The sequence below is a fragment of the Pteropus vampyrus genome, unplaced genomic scaffold (genome assembly GCF_000151845.1).
Source record: "Pteropus vampyrus isolate Shadow unplaced genomic scaffold, Pvam_2.0 Scaffold3, whole genome shotgun sequence".
Lineage (NCBI taxonomy): Eukaryota > Metazoa > Chordata > Mammalia > Chiroptera > Pteropodidae > Pteropus > Pteropus vampyrus.
In genome coordinates this window covers 17,862,231-17,882,272 of record NW_011888784.1, presented here as the reverse complement: position 1 = coordinate 17,882,272, position 20,042 = coordinate 17,862,231, and the positions used below count along the sequence as shown (strand labels likewise).

Sequence of the window (20,042 nt, the reverse complement as noted above, 5' to 3'; positions counted from 1 at the left end):
CTTTTCATTATTTTTTGATATTGATAGAATATAGCTGACCTGTATATATTCTAGGGATATAAATGAGAAAGTTTTATTTTCTCATTGACACTCAATTAAATTTTATTTTAATCATTATAGTTATTTAAAAATGACAATCTCCCCGTTTTGACTCCTAGGTGTAGGATACATAAGATTATTTTTACACTCTTTAATGATCCAAATGTCATCTGTTTCTAGGTTACCTTTATCTTCCTTTTTATTTGTTTGAAAATTATCATCAGAAGAAATTGACTAGTTCTTTCTCAAACTTTCTTAAAGAACTCAGTGAAATTCTTTTAATGTCATAAGAGTCTTAGTGGCGAAAAGCTCTAAAAAGTAAAGGAACTATAGTCACTGGGAAGCACCGGAGCAAATATCCTTAACCTGGGGTTCATGGAAAGACCTCAAGATGTCTCTGACTATGAATTCTTTAAGATTATATCCCTGATTTTAAATGAAGATGCAAACATACATTTGTCTGGGAAAGAATTTATCCATTTATCAGCTTCTGAAAATTTAAGCATCATTGAGTAGAATTAAGAAGACAGATCATCAATAATTCCACTGCCACAACCTGCCACCCTCCAGAAATGCTATCTCTTTATTCTTCTTGCACACTTAGAGCTGATTACTTAAAGTATGAAATGTTCATGCCAAAAGTCCTAGTGAAACTTAATCTCTCTCCCCTGATCGTTTTGATCCACTCTATCCTTTATAAATGTTTTAAAATTCTGGGCATATAATAAGGAATGAAACCCAAACAGAATGCTGCTTCTTTTAAATGAGGCCAGATAAACATTTTAGGGACTAGAAGTGGCAACTTCCATATTGGTTCATGTACATTTGTGGATTTTCTGGGTTACCCCTATCGCCATCATAGATTTATGTCAATTTTGAGCCAATATTTTAAAAGAACTTTGCATGAGGCAGAATAAGGACTATCTGTGTCAACTGTGATATTATTTGTAATGTGTATTTTTAGCAATATAGCCAGTACTCTCTTGCTGTAAGAGGCTCAGACCGAGATGGCGGATCAGATGGTATGTCAGCAGAGTGTGAATGCAGCATTAAAATTCTCGATGTCAATGACAACATCCCATACATGGATCTGTCTTTAGTAAGTATTCGTCTTTGAAATTAATAACTAAATTCATCACATTCTAAAATTCATTTGAACAATTCTATTTCCAAATGCATATGTTATCTTTAGTCATATACAACTTAAATGTAGACATGTACTTTGCCTTGTGATTGTTTATATAATGCATAGGGGGAAAATATCTGAACAAAGAAAAGTGAGACTATGAACACAGATCCCTTTTCTAAGTAGTGAATAACTATAAACATTCAATATGAGTCTAGTATTGCTCTTCTCTCACTCACATGGTTTTTGTTTTTTCTTTTCCTTCTTGTTTCAGAAATCCCTAGACATTGATGAAAATGCTCTATATTCAGACTTGCTCCAGATTAGAGTAATTGATTTGGATGAGGAGTACTCAGCTAACTGGATGGCAGTCATTTTCTTTATCTCTGGAAATGAGGGAAATTGGTTCAACATACAAATGAATGAAAGAACAAATGTGGGGATTTTACAGGTTATTAAGGTATGATATAATTATACTAAATATTTTGTTTTCTTGGTCCTTTTCAAAATTTTAATCTTAAAATGATGTTAACATTTCACAAACTTGAGTGGATGGAAGAAAAAATTACTGTTTTAAAATAATACATATTATAGAGCTTTTCCATAGAGTTTTTCTGCTTATGTTATTTCATAAAAACAGACATTAATTTTAACTTGAAACTCTTTTCTATCAATACAGTACTCTCTCACAGATCATATGAATTCAAAGAATTTTTAAACATAAATCTTATTTTATGTTTACAACAAATTATTATTAATGTTCAAGGTCTTGTTTTAGATGTTTAAAGAGTATTTTTTTAAAACAGATTTATCATGGCCTGTAAAATACATATATTCAGGTCAATATTATACACCAATTACTATGCACTAAGAATATTCATCACATAAATCAAAAGTTCTTTATGCCTCCAGTGTGTTTTTACAAAATCAAAATTAAATTACTGTCATTGTAGAATTATCACGTTCCCATTTCACTGGTGGCTGCTGACCAAGGTTTATTATGAACATAAATCCACTAGAGATTTGGTCCAAGTCTATAGAGTTCTCCTATGTCCTCCTTAAATTAATGATTCACCACATTTACCTGCAGTAGAATTTCCTCTAAGTTGTGAGGAGAAACAATGTCTGACTCCTAGGAAGCTGCTTGTGAAGGTTTCACCCTAACCTACAAAATACATCGAGTCTGTTTCTAAAATTCGCAATCGCTGCGAACTGATTATATATGATGCATGCAATATGTATTCTTCATAGTAAAATGTAATCCCTTTTTAACTATTTCCTTCCTTCAGACTAGCCCTAGGAAATAGACATCTAAGGAATTCTGTCCCCATAGAAATGAATGATCATTTGTCTCATACATCTTCATAGAGCTTCCTACAGCTTCTATTTACTGAGCCCATGTGCACATGCTTTAGTTTATTCCTCACAGCGTCCCTGAAGATTAGGTTATATGCCCATATTGCAGATAAATACACTGAGGTTCAGAGAGAGGATGTAACCTACTCAAGTTCTCATAGCTAGTAAGTAGAACAGCTGACATTCAAACCTACATTTTTTAGCTATTAAGTCCATATTTTTTCCACTAACACTACTTACGATTCTGTGCTGGGGAAACTGAATCCTCATCTATATCACCCTAAACTACTATATTATTTTAGAAAAGTAATCTATCTGTCCTCAATATCTCTATCTGTAAAACAAAAATGATGTTGATTTTTCCCCAGACAAGGTATCATATATTGATTTCTTTGCTATGATTTTATACATATATGATACATATATGTATGTTTGTATATAATGCATATGTATACATGATTTTATAGTCATTCTTGGAATTTCAAATAAAGCCAACATTAGAGCAAAGAATGAAAATTTTAGCTAAGTGGAGAATTCAATGTGCGAATCCATGGTCATCTAAATTATTGTCATGTAAAAATTTAGAAAAATTGTATTTGGTATTTATGGTCATGATGAATAGTTGTTTGTGGATTTTATGAGTGGATAGTGGCACTATCTTTTATAAAGAAATGACTACTTGATTATTTTATAAGATTAAATACTTTTCAGAATATGTTGAAGAAAATAAGGAATTTTTTATTATTTATATACTACATTCTAATAACTGACTTATTCAAAGAAGTCATATTTACATAAGTAAAATTTCTTCTAAATAGTTCTTCATGGATAAAACCAAATAACTGAACATACAATGTATCTGGACCATATTTTGTGTAAATAGAGCTACTCTCTAAGAAAAGTGAAATGATGGAAGCTAGCATAAACTATCTTTGTACTACAAAAAGCAAAGATTGACCATATATATTATTTTAAGTTTTTAATTTGGTGGATAATTAGAACACATGTCATACATTTTCAACTTTTTCAACAAAGTATCTAGGACAATTGCATTTTTTCTTGCTATATTTTTATGTGTTCATATTGAATTAAGTCTAAAGAAGGAATAGATTGTGTATTTATATTCAATTAAAGAAAGAGGCATAAGAATTTTTTTGCCTGTTATCAAAGAATTTCTCTTTTTTCTGGAATTTTTTTCTTCTTATAGTAAAACTATTTCATTCTATTTTCCAGCCCCTAGATTATGAAGCAGTGAAGAATCTGCAACTTAGTCTCGGTGTTAGAAATAAAGCTGAATTTCATCATTCAATTATGTCTCAATATAAACTCACAGCAACTGTAATCACCGTGAATGTGCAAAATATAATTGAAGGCCCAGTGTTCCGTCCAGGTTCAAAGACATTCGTAGTAAATAGTAATATGGGACAAAACTATAAAGTGGGAGACTTCATAGCCACCGATTTGGACACAGGTTTAGCTTCGACAAATGTTAGGTAAGACTGAAATTTTCTAACTATTTTTTGCCACATCTGATCTTTTCAGAAATTTTAACTATCTCAATTAAAATATTTTTCATTATTTGTGAAGCTATCATTTAATTATAAAAAGTACTAACTACTGAAATGTTAATTTATAGTGCTTAAGAAAATATAAAATTTGATGCAAGATGTAAGATATAAATGTAAAGATGTAAAATGTAAAAATATTGTGTCTTGAAAGTTTGACATTCCTGTGCTTCTATATTTTGTTGACCAATTAGCTGATTACCACATATCGAGGTTATTTACCCTGGAAGGTTTTATGAACTGATTTTCCCATTGCATATTTGCCCAGATTGAAATCATTAGATTTAGTTAGCTCATTTCAGTTATTTTCTTTCCTTAATCAGCACTTAGTATTGGCCAATAATAACTTTGGTATGAAAAACGAGTAATATTAAGAAAAGAAATATGCTATGTAGTTTTTTAAAACTCTGTGTATCCAGATATTTCTACTTAATTATAACAAATCTGTGTGTGTATGTGCGCATGTATCTTACACATGTGTTTGTGATCAAGAATAACACTGGGGGAAAGACCTTACAAATGAGTTCTGAAGGTTCTTTCTCTGTTTTCTTCTCACACTATATGAGTATTTCTGTTATAGCTCTTATCACACTGTACCATCATTTCTGATAAACTTTCTTGTACTCTGTAGATTGAGTTCACTAAGAACAGATCACCCCTGACCTGTTTCCTCTCAAAGTTCTATTCCCTGAGTTTAGCACAACGTGTGAGACAGAGAATTAACTAACCAGTATTTCTTTAACAAATTTAAACAGTAGTTCGGTCCACAGTCATGAAAATGGTATTTGCCTGATCTATCACTTTAGATTAACAAGAATGAAGATTAAAAATATAAAATATATCTCATCCATATTCTATACAGGCAACTAGAAAGTTAAAAATCAGTCTTTAGGCTCAGCAGCTTGTTACTATGTCTGGAATTACAAGCCAGAAATATTTATATTCAAATATACCATCTTAGAAAGAAAGAGAAAGAAAGCAAGAAAGCAAGATAGTAAGACAGCAAGACAGCAAGAAAGCAAGAAAGCAAACGAGTGATCGAGAAAGGAAGGAAGGAAGGAAGGTAGGAAAGAAGGAAGGGAGAAAGATATAAAAGAAGGAAGGAAGAAAGAGAAGGAAGATCTAAGTCAGAGATGAGAGAAGAGAATAAAAAATAGGACAGAAGCACAAGGCAAGAAAATGCATAGTTTCTAATTTAAAAGAAGTCCTTTAAAGTCATCGTGTATATAAAGAGGGGGAGTGGAATTAGGGAAGGGATGATGGCCAAGCTGATGAAGGAAAAGTTACTTCTTTGGTAAGAGAATAGTTTAGAATTAGGAGCAGCATAGGAAGTCTTAGGATCTGTGTCTTCCAAGATAGTTTTGATGCTACCAAAATCAAATGAAAATGAGACTGTAAGCATCTAAGGATTATTTGATATCCAAGTGGGCATAAGAGACATTCCACCAGAAATGGCTGCTCAGTAATTTTTTTATTTTTAATTTAAATTTTTGCCTAATTCTGAATGACTCAAACAGCTGGACTGCCCTGAAAAAAAAATGTCTCTAATAAATGAAAACTATATCCAGGGATTATAATGACTGACTGGAAACATATAGTTTACAAATAAAATCAATCTCTCTCTATCTCTCTCTTTCCTTCTCTTTCTCGATAGGTGACATTAACTTGTACTATTATCTTTCAAATACAGATATGAAATGGGAAGTAATCCAGCTGGCCTGCTTGCTATTGACTCAAAAACAGGCATAATTACTTTGAGAAATAGAGTTACCATGGAACAATATAATATGCTTAATGGAAAATACCAAGGAACAATTCTATCTATAGATGGTAAGAAGTCAATTGAATTTTTTAATCCTTCCAGATTAAAATATTAATCATTGTATTTTGAAGTAACATTTTTTCCAACAAAAGTAATGATATTAGACATTGTAGAACCAAGTCTTTAATGATATGAAAAGCAGCATAATTTAGTGGATAAGACCATGAGCTCTAGAGTGAGACTGGATTGATATCTTGTACCATCACTTTTCTAGATCTGGCATTGTAAAGAAGTATCTTAACCTGTTTATCTCTCAGTCTTCTCTCCTGTAAAATGAGACAATAACATTATGGATTTAGAAGTATTTAAAGAGTTATTACATAAAAGCATTTAGAAGAGTGCTGATAGTCAATAAATGTTAGTTCTTGGTGTCAATAATTAAAAATTTTAATTGTATGTACTGTAAAATTATTTTCAAATAGTTAAGCCAGAAGCCGAGCTAACTTAACTTTACATAATTTTTGGAAAGTTTATGTAAAACTTCCTATAAACAACTTGGAGGTAGCATATTTGAATTACTTTTAAAAACCAATAAAATTAAATAGGCTAATTCTACTGAGAAATAACTTGCTACTTTGCCTCCTCTTCCTCCCTTTTTATCTCTTCTTTTTCCATTTTTTTACCCTCTTTCAATTATCTTAAAAGGAGTTGACGATTTCCACTTGCCTTATAGATTTAAAAAAATAAAATAGCATGTCTTTAAAGTCATTCAACAATTCAGAATTTTTACTGAATTATCTGGTCTTTTTCATAACCAGTCAAAATAAATGGAGTTTCAAAACTGTATTACAAATAGAAATGTTGATTCCATCTATAGATAAAGCTTATTGACTCAGTGATAAAATTATCTTAAATATTTGCTCATTTATTCCTTTTCTTACATCCAATGTCAAGTTTAATTGGATATATGTAGGGAAAATTGGAACTTGGCTTACAAAATTGTTAAGCTTAGGGCAAATAGAGAGCATGCTTTTTGTCATAAAAAAAAATGCAGGTTTCTGGGCATAGATATTGCACACAATGATAATATAAAAATAACAACAAAACAATAACAATGGAATTACCATAACTGAGCTAAAAAGACATGGGCTTCATTATCATAGAAGGGATTTAAACTTCTCTCTGTTATGTACTTTCAGAAATATTTTCAATTATTTATTCAGAAACTATATATTGAATCCTAACCAAATCTCAGCCATTGTGCCAGTCTTAGGGTTACATCAATTAAAAAACTCTGACAACAGAGCTCACATTTATATAATAGATATAACAATGATAACTTCACATAAAATTATTCCTGTACTTTCACCCAATTCCAATAATCTTAGGAAAAACTTTAAATATAGACGTCTGAATGCATATAGATGTTAATTATAGCATTATCTATAACAATTATATATTGAAAGTACTATCAATAATAGGTAACTGGGCAGGTAAACCATCATCTACTTGCTATGAAATTGTGTAGCCATCAAAGTCTATTTTAATGAAATGTTTTTTAAATATGGAAAAATTCTTATAATGCAAAGTAAAAAATATGAAATGGAATGAGCCATATGATCTATCAATGTAATTGAAATAATTTGTAAATTTTAAGCCTAAAGAAAGGACAACAAAATATCGACAGAGGTTGTCCTTGGGTAGTGCTTTTAAGAGTCTGTTTTTGTCTTTGTTTTATGTTTTGCTTTTCAATATAATTCTATACTTTTCAAATTATATATAATATCCAACTACTTATAATGTAAATAAATAATCTAATAGTGTTACTAGTAATAAGATTGATTATAATAATAATTCAAAAAGTTGTAGAGAAAATTATATGCTATGACACATGTAAAGTGCCATAGTAGGAACATAAATATTGTTACTTCTCTTCCCTTGCAGCTGGACAAAATGTTCTTAGATTTAGATTACCTGAGTTTATAGACAAGAGTAGTGAAGTGTATATATAATTTGAAAATAAATCACATTTTCTTTAAAAAAAAAAGATATGCTATAATGACTTTTGCAGCAAACTTAGCTTCATAAATATGAGTTGCATAATATTTTAAAGATTAAGTGTTCAAAATATCAAAAACAATCTACATGTCTCAAAAGCATTCAAGATAATAGAGAAAGGGGGAGGGGGAGGAATATGGAGATGTTGATCAAAAAGTCCAAAATTCCAATTACTAGATGAATACATTCTGGGGATCTAATGTAAAGCATTGTGATTATAGGTAACAATACTATACTATATACTTGAAAGTTGCTAAGTGAGTAGATAGTAAATGTCCTCAACACACACACAAAAAAAAATGCGATGGAAATGTTAACTAACACTGCGGTGGTAACCATATTGCAATATATAAATATATCGAATCTATACATTGTACATCTTAAATGTACATGATGTTACATATCAACAATAGCACCTCAATAAAGTTGGAGGGAAAAGGTACCAGAAAAAGGTTAACATCAAATTTTAAAAAAATTGCTTCGGTAATAACCACATATAAATAATTGCAGGTGAGCTATAGAAAAGAATAATGTTCCATCAACATTATTCCTATACTCTAGTAACCATTATGACCACCAAAGTCTAGCCAGAGCCTCAGAGTTATGACAGATTTCTAGCCTAATAGCACGTGTTGATGAAGAAACTTTCCTATACAGTGAATGCTAAACTTTGGAAATCTTATCTCTGATAGAGAAAAATATCTCACCAGGAACTTTCAGTAATGTGGCTTTTCTGCAGTGAGAAATTCCTAATTGTTGATTTTTGTATTCAAATCCTATGGAAAATAAGTATTGCAAACGTGATGAATAAATCCCTTTCAAGGTAACTTAGAGAATAGTTAGAGAAACTGTATATAAGATACAAATATAAGTAGCTTCCATTCATTTAAATAGCATATGAAATATGACTGACCTTGTTTATCAAAAGTGAATGACCACAGCATTATGTTTTTCTGGTTTTTTTTTTTAAGTACCTATGATCTTTTCTTAAGTTAAATAATTTTAGGTGACATTGGTTAATAGAGTCATATAGGTTTCAAGTGTGCAATTCAAAAATTACAACATATGTATATTGCATTGTGTCTTCACCCCCAGAGTTAAATTCCCTTCTATCACCATATATCTGACCCTCTTTACCCTTATTTACCCGCTCCCGCTCCCCTTCCTTCTGGTAACCACTAAACAGTTGTCAGAGTCCATGAGCCTCTGTTTATCTGTGATGTTCATTTGTTGCTTTCAGTTTTATATCCCAAGTAAAAATCACATGGTTCTCAACTTTTTCTGTCTGACATATTTTGTTTACATGATAATCTCAAGATTCATCCGTGTTGTCGCAAATGGCAATATTTCATCTTTCTTGTGGCTAAGTAATATTCCATTGTATATATGTAACACATTATCTTTATTCACTATGGAAAACAGTATGGAGTTTCCTCAACAAATTAAGAATAGAATTACCATATGGCCCAGCAATCCGTCTTCTGAGTATTTGTCCCAAAAACATTTATTCATAAAGATATATGCTCCCAGATATTCACTGCAGCATTATTCATAATGGCGAAGACATGGTAACAACCCAAGTGTCCTTCAGTAGATGATAGAATAAAGCAATATGTTTTTAATATTGGTCTGAGCAACTTTTTTCATTTAAAAATATCTTTTTTAAATCAACTTTTGTATATACCATATTTTTGTTAAACTACTATAGAATATAGGATTATTTGATAGCTTTTAATGAGCCAATTTTGTTGCAAGGTAAGGACAGAAATATAGATTCAAATGTATTTCTTATTCAACTTTACTGAGGTATAATTTACATATAATAAATATATCTTTTTTAAGAGTACAGCTTGATGAATTTTGACAGATAGCAATATATATACACTGTCACAAACAAGGTCTAGATCATATTCATCATTTCAGAGTTCCCTTGTGCCCTTTTACAATCACCATTTCAGCCCCAGGCACCTGATGATCTAAATGTAGATGTACTTTGAAGTATCAAATGCACTCAAAATCAGTCTACTCTTTTGAAAAACTGGTTGGTTGGTTGGTTGGTTGGTTGGTTGGTTGGTTGGTTGGTTGTTTAGATGACACAAACAGTAAGTGGGGAGCAATTAAGTTGAAACAAATAACAAACGTCCCTATCCCTGTGTTTATTCAATGAGCACAATAACTTACTGAAGCTTTGAAGGACAAGGAGGAAGCAAATCTGGAATATATGCTTGTGAAACAAAAGTGTGTCACCTTTTTATTTATATGAAATTTCCCCCCACCTCCTATAGTGCCGGTTCCCTCTTTTATGAGTTATTTGAACTGTTCGTTGTGAGCTTGGGTATATGCTGCTTTATCACTGAGAGATTTTTGTAGAAATAATTCACCAGCCTGCTTAAGATCTGTTGATTTTGTCAGCCCATTAAAGGAAAAGAATAAGCATAACTGAAGAATAAAGACAGTAGAACAATGACAAAAACATCTAGCTCTGATATATGGAGAAGTATGCAAAAAATAGTCTAGAAATGGTTCCACTGTGGCTTATAACACACAACTGGCCAATACATAATGTGGCATTTACTGTTTATGCTTCTCAACAAATGAGACAATTTTTCAGGAGCGCTAATAGTCATAATGATTTGATTTAAAAACTAAGCTTAGACAAGGGATGATTTGGGAAGTTAATGGATGGGAGTAAAGAAATTGAAATAAGTATTGATGCAAAAAGAAAATAGTTTTGTATTGTCTAACAATTATTACAGTAAACGTATAAATATTTCTTCCATTTTGAATCTTGTTACAGATGCTCTTCAAAGAACTTGTACTGGTACAATTGTTATTGACCTCGACGGTTCTGGCTGGGTCACTGAAACTAATACGAAAGATAACACTAGTGGAGGTGTAACTGATGGTACTCCAAAAGATGTTAATACTAATGGTGTTGACGTTACTACCACCGGTGAGTATGTAATTCCAGGATATACTACCAATTTTCAGCGTAATCCCTTGGATAACGTACATTTTGGTCCTGCTGGCATTGGGCTACTCATCATGGGATTCTTGGTCCTAGGATGTAAGTACTTTAACATTCCTATTTATATGTGCCACCCAAAAAAAATATGGAGAGGAGATAAGTTTTCTGATTTTTCGATAAACTATGTTTGACAAATTCTTATTTTGCACAATTTTCAAGATATCTCTATGTTTGGTGCTGGTGCTGGATTTCTAAGATAAAAAATCAAATATTTGGCAATGGAAGATAAAAAAAAAAAAAAACTTTTTTGTATTTAATCTTGTAATGGGAAAGTCCCATAAGAGGTAGGTTCAAATTGTTATTTGAATGAAGACAAAAAAACACAATTGATTGAAACAGTCAGAAAACGTTATATAAAGAAACTAAACTCTGAGTTGGGTTTTAACTGATAAATAGGAGCTAGACTGATGGACAAGGAAAAGGGAACCCAATACAAGAAGAAAATATGTATGTGCAAACCCCCAAAAGAATGAAAGGGCAAGTTATTGAATTTAAAGGACTCCAGTGAGGAAGAAATACAGGACGTGCAAAACTGCATGGTGAGAGCTGAAGCTAGAAAGACAGGCAGGGCCAGACCATGAAGGGATTTCAAGACTGCATAGCCTCCTCCTCCCTCCTTCTCGTCGTCATCGTCATTGTCATCGTCCTCCTCCTCCTCCTCCTCCTCCTCCGACTGTATAGCCTAATGAAAAGAATAGTCAAATAGACTCAGGGTTAGACTTCAGCGGCTAAATGTAATTGTCTGAGTCTGTCAAAGGTTAGCTAACTTTGCTGAGCCTTGCTTTTGTCATCTGTGAAATAATAAAAGTTACCTCACAACATTGCTTCGATAATGAAAAAGGAGTACCACACATGGAAGCATTTAGGGACAGACCACACTTTATGGTCACTAAAGTAGACCTAGTCAAGTATCTAGCCATGAGGATATAATATCCAATGGATTCTCTAGGTGGTCTTTAACATCGTTTTGGGTAATGATAGAAATTAGAGTGAATGTGAGCTAGATGCTAGTCTCTGAAGAATGAAGAGCTCTGAAGTAAGTAGGTTGATATCTGCAAATTATAATTAAATTAATGTAAACATTACCATTTTCAAGTAGAGTCATCAAATCTCAGTGTCAGAAGATACTGCAGACATTATCTAATTAAAACATACACACACAAAGTATGAAATCAGAGCACCTACATATGAAATATTTTTCTACCTCCATTTCTCTTCAAACATGAATAGCCATAAAATAGGTAGTTCTCACTAAATTCATTATTAAACTGGATTTTCTCTGATTTTTAAATAACCTTAACCCTTTTGAATTTTTTGATTAATTGAATTCATCTAAACCACAAAGAGTTTGGACATGCTGATAGCGCAACTTAAAGTTGAGGCTCTTTTTCTATAGTTTAAAATAAATTTCAAAAAACAAGAAATTTCTATGTTAAGTAATAGGATTTCATTCTTATTGGCTTATAATAAATTGAAATAATGGCCATGAAAACCTCTATGAAAGGAAAAATAAGGTTAAAAAAAACATTCTTATCAAAATGAACCAAGGCAAGAAAAATGCTAACAAATTTGCAGAATATAACATAAAACATATATGAGAAGAGATAATTCTCTCATTCATGTTTTGGGACATATTAATTATCAACCAACATTTTAAAACGTAAAAATTACATATTTTTCAAAGTATATCAATTACCCAAGGGGTGATTATCTCTATTCGGAGTAATATGTATTAAAAAAACTTTGAGGTTTTTTTTTTCAATATTGGTGACTACCCTTGAGTAGTGTAGTTAATAAAAGATTTATAAATTATATATGGGCTTTAAAATCAAGTAACCCTAGAGTCAAAGCTAATCTCAGCCTGGCGTATTTTCTAGAAAGCAAAACACATGGATTATTTTCCTTCTCTCCTTCCTTCTTCCCCCTCACCCTTATTATTATACTTACTACATTCCTTCTTTCCCACTGTGCTTCCTTCTTTTTTCTTTCCTGCCTTCCTTATACATTTTTTTTTAAAAATACACATCCTTTCCCTCATCCATCCATTTATTCCAAATTATTTATCAAAATCATTTTATGTAAAGGCTCTGGGCTATATACTTATACAGATGAATAAGGAAAATTTAACTATGAATAGAAAAAGACATTGTTAAGCAGTGTAAAGTTCTCTGTGCAAGAGTAATTTCAAGAAAAGATAGCCGTGTAGGAGAAAATAGTAGCCTTATAGAGGATAATTGCTTGAAGCATGAATAAGATGTTACTGTTGAAATAAAAAGACAGGCATATGTGAAAGGAAAAAACTAAAGATAAGGAGGAGGGAACACAATAAATTGAACATGTTGACTGGCCTCTCCAGCTTTCCTTCTTCTCTCTTTTGCTATTTTCCTGAGTAATGCTAAGGAAAAGACTCATCTGTTTCAACAGTATAATACTATTTTTAACCTTAATATGCTGTAACAAATTTAAATTAATCACAATCTGGTATACAAGGCTCACATTGATATTGGTATCTTACCATTATTCAGTTTGTTTTCTGAAACTTATAATTTTAGAATCAAATGGACTTATATTAGGAATTCAAATTTAATCACATAAAAGCAAATTTTTTTAATATGGCCTGCTGCTAATTTCATTATTTTTATCCTTTTTACCATAAGTGGTCCCATTTTTGCTGATCTGTTGTGATTGTGGAGGTGCCCCTGGTGGTGGAGCCGGCTTTGAGCCTGTTCCCGAATGTAACGATGGAGTAATTCACTCATACGCAATGGAAGGACCACAACCTCCCCCTGGGGTAAGTGCTGATCTGTAAGAAATGGCCTTTGGCAGTCACCTAAACTCAGTCTTATGTACATGAAACAAGATGTCCATGATCACTCCCAGTCTATGCTGTTCTTTGTTCTGGAATAGCCAATGGGGAAAATGAAGAGAAATCAGAGGTACATCTAAATTAGATGGAAGTAACCAGGGAAGGCTTTCTGAATGAGGTTCCAATTTTAAATGGATTTCAATAGTTTCCTAAGTAATATTCTTTCAGAAAATCTGAGGTAATTTGAGAGGATACCCAATGTATAACTATTTAGAAAAAAGAGTCATTACAAATGAGGAAATGTTGTTTCTTGTCTTTTAGAATTTGGCCAACCTCTGTATACCACAAATATCCAATAATGTAAATGTAATTGAAGGCATTGACACCTCAGGTACGAAAAAAACATTTTTTTTTTTTAAATTTTAACAGCTCAAATGACTAAGAAAGAATTTTGTTCTCTTTGCATTCCTACTTTCTCAATTGTCTTATTTATCTTTAAAATTGGTTCTTTTATTCCTTTTTAAATGACTGATTTGAAAATGAAATGGTAAGGAAAACCCTACAGTAATTATTATTCTCATATGTTAAGTTTTTAAAATCTCCCTCAATCATCTGAGAGTACTTAGGAGATGACCTGATTAGGACATCTATAAACAGGAGAGAATAACTGAATTGTAACTACGAGTCAATTTTGGTCATGGTTTTTTTGTCAAATAGAGCAAATGCTATTTACCAAAAAAAAAAAAAAAAATACTAATTAGAATTAAAGTACAACCTGATTAAAATAGATCTGTGCTCATTTATTAAGACTAGAATCTATCTCTACAATTAATGAATGATTGAAAATCACTCTGACTTCAGAAGTTACTATCATGACAAAATTATAAACTGCATTCTCAGCATCAGCTTAAATGTTGAACTAAAAAGATTTATCCAGTTACTTAAATTGAAAGTGAGTGGATGAAACACTATCAAAATCTTTCAAAGCTCTCAGCTGAGGTTGTACACATGTGGTAGTTTCTCCTTGCACGCCAGTAAGACTGTTAATACAACTTACCTTAAAACAGGAGTTTAGACCAGTTCACAGGCAGAAACCTAGGAACAATTAGAATTTCACAGTAAGTGGATAATTATCACTCTAATAAAAAGAAAAATTAATTTTTTAAAAAAAAAACTCATATATTTGAAAATAGTTGTATCATCTTTCCTTTTTTCAAGGGAAATAAATATTATTAATTCTCTTATTTTTCTTTGTCTTTTTCAAACTTATAATCATGACTTTTCTACTTTGAACACTTTAAAATATAAGAGTCATAGGAAGGTTTATAGCTTGTAGAACTGGACCTTATTCAAAACACTGGACACACTAGTCTTTAAACCTATTTCTCCTGATGTTTTCATTTTTGTTAATGACACTAACATCCCCTCACCCCAAAAGCAGTTGACTCGTATATCTCCCTGTTCATTGACATCCAATCAGTTCTCAAGACTTGTCAAGTCCACCAGGATTTATTTATGCATTTATTTCCTCATTAAGTCAACAAACATTTGCACAAACTTTGAACACAGCACACTGAGAGGCAGCAAAGTAATAGAAGTATGAAAAACACGCTGTCCCTAAAATCAAGACCTTTAAAATATTAAAGCATGGGACACATACCCCACTGTCAACACTTCCCCTGTCTATGGCAATTTCCTAGCCCAGGTCATCGTTTTATCTCACCTTCCTAGACTATTGTAACAGGCTTCTAATTACCCCTCACACCCAAGCACAAATGCAAGATTAACTACACAAATCTTTACCCTCGCAATAACCACACCTTCTTCTCCAAAAGCCATTGTTCTTGGACCTTCTACTGGAGGCCCTGTGCTTCTGATATAGTAGGGTATTCTTATACTATTTAACTTTTAGAATTTAGGTTATTTTCCTCAAATTTTCATCAATTTAAAATCAAAATCTCTAAAGCATTGGTTTTTATAACCTCTATGCAGCCTCCCTCTTCTAGCGCAACATGTAATTATCAACAAATAATTAAAAACAGTTATTACCAAATTAACAAATTGATTAATAATATTATTTTGAATGCAATATCATATTTATAGCTCCCGTATTTAGCTTATCACCTTCATTTTTTTTTTTTGCTCACAAATGCATACTTAAATAAAGAAACCATACATTAAAGTAAGTTACTGATTTTTAGTCTACAATACTCTAGAGAAAGTAAATTTAATTTGATCTACACTTCTAGGGGTTTACACCAATGAGTACTGTGGCAGAGAAATGCAAGATCTTGGAGGAGGAGATAGAATGACAGGATTTGAACTAGCAGATGGAGTTAAAACAACAGGAGCACCTGAGATATGTCAAGAATATTCTGGAACATTAAGAAGAAATTCTATGAGAGAATGTAGGGAAGGAGGTCTGAATATGAACTTCATGGAAAGTTACTTCTGTCAGGTAAGGTCTCTTGCCCCATGCCTTCTTCTCTATCCTGCACCCACTGCTGTACTCTAGGCTCCCACTACTCCCAAACGAGACTTTGGTAGGCATCTCCTAACTAGTTCCCAGCCTCTACTTTTTATGATTCATGATCCATAGTGCTGCTAAATAATATTGCTAAAACTCTGAACTAAACCTGCTACTCTCTCATTTAAAAACAACCAATGACTCCCAAATGTATTTCGTTTATGTCATGAAGTCAAAACTCCTTACCATGGCAATTAAGGTTATTCTCAGATTGGCCCCTCCTCACATCTCTAATTATTCCTTACCACCAGTTTCACTAGCCAAGTGCCTTTGCTTTATTCCTACTGATTTATTCCCCTCCTCCATGTCTTTGTTTATGCAGTGCCTGTACTAGAATGTTTTATCCCATTGTCTCTCTCACAAATCCCTACTCATTTTTCAAGACCTAGTTTAAGTATCACTACCTCTGAAGTTTTTATTGTTAACTATTTCATCCAAAATAGGATTAATGTTTCCTTATCTGTATTCCTGTAGTACAGAGCCCTTCAATTTAGTGTAGGTTTATGTCCCAATAAAGCTATTGTAAGTTGAAAATATGTAAGTTAAAAATGCATTTAATATACCTAAACCTACCAAACATCCCAGCTTAGCCTAGCTGATTTCTACTGGATGAGTGTCACCTTTGCACCATCGTAAAATCAAAAAATCCTGTCGAACCATTATAAGTCAGGGACATGCCGTTGCTAAAATATATTCATTCTTATATCTATCCCACTTTTTAGTGCTTCAGCCACATGTTCTCTACATTATGTTGCCAGTACCTAACTGAGTTCTAGGTACATAATAAACATTCAATAAGAGTGGATTCAAGAGCCATAGTACAATTCCCGAACATTCTAAGAACCAGTGAGAATCAATTTTGCCATCCCCAGGAAGAGAGAGAATTACCCAGGGGTACACACCATGTGATATGTAAGCTTTCAGGAATTTGTTTTCTCTGATACAATTATGTCCTTTTATATCCTGGCCTAAAATGTCTTCCTGAATTCTCCTAACCATTTAGACAGTGGCTGATATTTTGGAATAAGATATTAGTAAAAGCCTTTCAAATAATAGTAGATAATAATGAGAGAACTGTTGCTGAAATCCATAGTAATACTTCCTATCCATGAATATTACTTTCATGAAAAGTACAATTCTGCCTCAAAACTTTTGCATTTCTAACAACTTCTGCCCAGAAAACTCTATCTACTCTACTCATCCTGTCACCTGATTCACATCTCTGATCAAACATCACTTTCTGAGATGCTATCCTTGACCACCATATCTGAAAGAACAACTCTATCACTTTCTATCCTTTTACCCTGCACTTACCACCTCCTGACAAATGAGTGTTGTCTGTCTCATCCTACCAAAATGTAAGCCCTATAAGAAAGGGACTTTATCTGGTTTTGTTCACTACTTCGTTGCCAAGTTCCTAATAGAGTGTCTGGCAAATAGTAAGGACTCAAAAAATATTAGCGAATGAAATGGCACATTGAGTTACTTGACTAATAAAGGTGTTTCTGATACTTAACCTGGAAGTTTGCAATCAAATATTATGAACAACACAAAGATGAAATGGAAGTGCACATGTCCGTGGGCTTTCACTTTGAATTGAAAAAGGGTCTCCTTTTAAAAATTGTCTTTGGTCACCTTCGATTTTGAATCCAAAAGTGGCATTCGCCCAAAGTCAAATTTTCCTATTGTTTTGCTGAAAAGACCACATTGAAATAAATTTCACAGAACCACCATAATCATTCCATCTGAAGGAAGAAAAGCATACTCATGAATCAACTAAAATCACTTATGAACTTCCTTTTTTAAACAAGCCCCCCCCCCAAAAAAATACACAATTTGGTGTACTTCAAATTCAGTGTTTTTAAGTACTTCCTTCTAACTTAGTTACAATATAATTCACATAATTTTTTTGTGCTTTTGTGTCTAAAGTGTGTTATTATAAAGTCTATCTAAATGAACTTAAAAATCAAATATATTATTAGAATTATAGCTAAAGTAATCCCTAACCAAATTCTTTCAAGCAATTATATAATGATTTTTAAAGCATGTCTGGTAAATGTTAGAATTTTATTTTTTATTTTCTCCTTTGGTAATGCCCTGGAATTAAAAATAATGATGAAGACTTCCATTATTGTTAAGTATGTATTCATAATTTCGTTTTCTCTTTCCTCTACAAATTCAGAAAGCATATGCTTATGCGGATGAAGATGAAGGACGCCCATCCAATGACTGTTTGCTCATATATGATATTGAAGGTGTAGGTTCCCCTGCTGGCTCTGTGGGTTGTTGTAGCTTCATTGGAGAAGACTTAGATGACAGCTTCTTGGATACGCTAGGGCCTAAATTTAAGAAGTTGGCAGATATCAGCCTGGGAAAGGAAATTGAACTATATCCAGACCTTGATCCCTCTTGGCCACCTGATACCACTGAACCCATGTGCCCACAACAGGGAACAGAGCCCATTGCTAGTGGACGCCCACCCATCTCCCCACATTACGGCACTACCACAGTCATTTCTGAGAATACTTACCCCTCAGGACCTGGTGTACAGCATCCTATGCCTATTTCTGATCCCCTGGGCTATGGCAATGTCACTGTAACCGAGTCTTATACGACCTCTGGCACTCTGAAGCCCTCTGTCCACATTCATGATAACCGACATGCCTCAAATGTAGTGGTGACAGAGAGGGTGGTTGGCCCAATCTCTGGTGCTGATTTGCATGGAATGTTAGAGATGCCTGAGATGAGAGATGGGTCAAACGTTATAGTAACAGAAAGAGTAATAGCACCAGGTTCAAGTCTACCCACCACTCTGACCATCCCTGATCCTAGAGAGTCTTCAAATGTGGTAGTGACAGAAAGAGTAATCCGACCAACTTCTGGCATGATGGGCAGTCTAAGTATGCACCCCGAGTTATCAAATGCCCACAATGTGATTGTGACAGAGAGGGTTGTTTCTGGCTCTGGCGTAACTGGAATTAGTGGCCCAGCTGGGATAATTGGAGGCAGCGGCACAGTCAGCAGTGGCCTGGTTGGTAGTGCAGCTGGAGTAAATGCTGGTGGCATCGGGATGAGCAGTCTGGGAGGAGGAGGGGGCCTGAGCAGCATTATGGGGGGGACAGCCAGCACTGGCCACATGAGGAGCTCCTCTGACCACCACTTTAGCCAGACCCTTGGATCTGCCTCCCCTAGCACAGCCCGAAGTCGAATCACGAAGTACAGTACCGTACAATATACTAAGTAACCAGGATCTCAGCACACTTCTTCTCAGTAATTGTGATTTAGATTCAGTTTCCACCACCAAAAAACTAACGATGTGATTTAGGATGCACAACTAGGTTCTAAGGTAATTGTGGAACAAGATGAGAAACCACCATGAGAAAAACAGATGGGAACAGTGCTATTGGGCAAGGGTTCTCCTTAGCATCTGTATGTCTTTTTCTTATATTAATACTAATGGAATCATGACAAGGGACTAAAACTTGAGATAGGGTTTTCTTTGTGCCTTGATGGCCTATAGGGCCTTTTTTCTGTCTGTGTGGCCTGTAGTGCATCTCTAGCAAGTAGAAGAAATAAAACTTGATCATGTAAAAGCACTGGCCTTAAGATGGCAATTGGCATAATTCCCCTTGCTGTTTTGGTTTGCCATATAGCTCAGGCAATATTTAAAAAGAACTAAAATATGTAATATGTGTTTATGTATGTGGGAAGAATTTGAATTCTGTGCCAAATGCCCTGTCAATTTCATAGATAATATAAATAAACATCTAACTTC

The 20,042-nt window shown here is 33.3% G+C and overlaps 1 protein-coding gene across 1 annotated transcript in view; it reads left to right on the top strand.

The window, feature by feature from the left end:
• The window catches only part of DSG1 (desmoglein 1), a 35,173-nt gene extending 15,662 nt beyond the window's left edge, over positions 1-19,511 (top strand). The window contains exons 7-15 of the mRNA XM_011361996.1: positions 1,004-1,148; positions 1,450-1,625; positions 3,755-4,014; positions 5,777-5,916; positions 10,704-10,973; positions 13,592-13,725; positions 14,062-14,131; positions 15,990-16,198; positions 18,450-19,511. Of these exons, the coding sequence (XP_011360298.1) occupies positions 1,004-1,148; positions 1,450-1,625; positions 3,755-4,014; positions 5,777-5,916; positions 10,704-10,973; positions 13,592-13,725; positions 14,062-14,131; positions 15,990-16,198; positions 18,450-19,511 (2,466 nt within the window). The remainder of the gene's footprint in view (positions 1-1,003; positions 1,149-1,449; positions 1,626-3,754; positions 4,015-5,776; positions 5,917-10,703; positions 10,974-13,591; positions 13,726-14,061; positions 14,132-15,989; positions 16,199-18,449) is intronic.
• Positions 19,512-20,042: the final 531 nt, after the last annotated feature.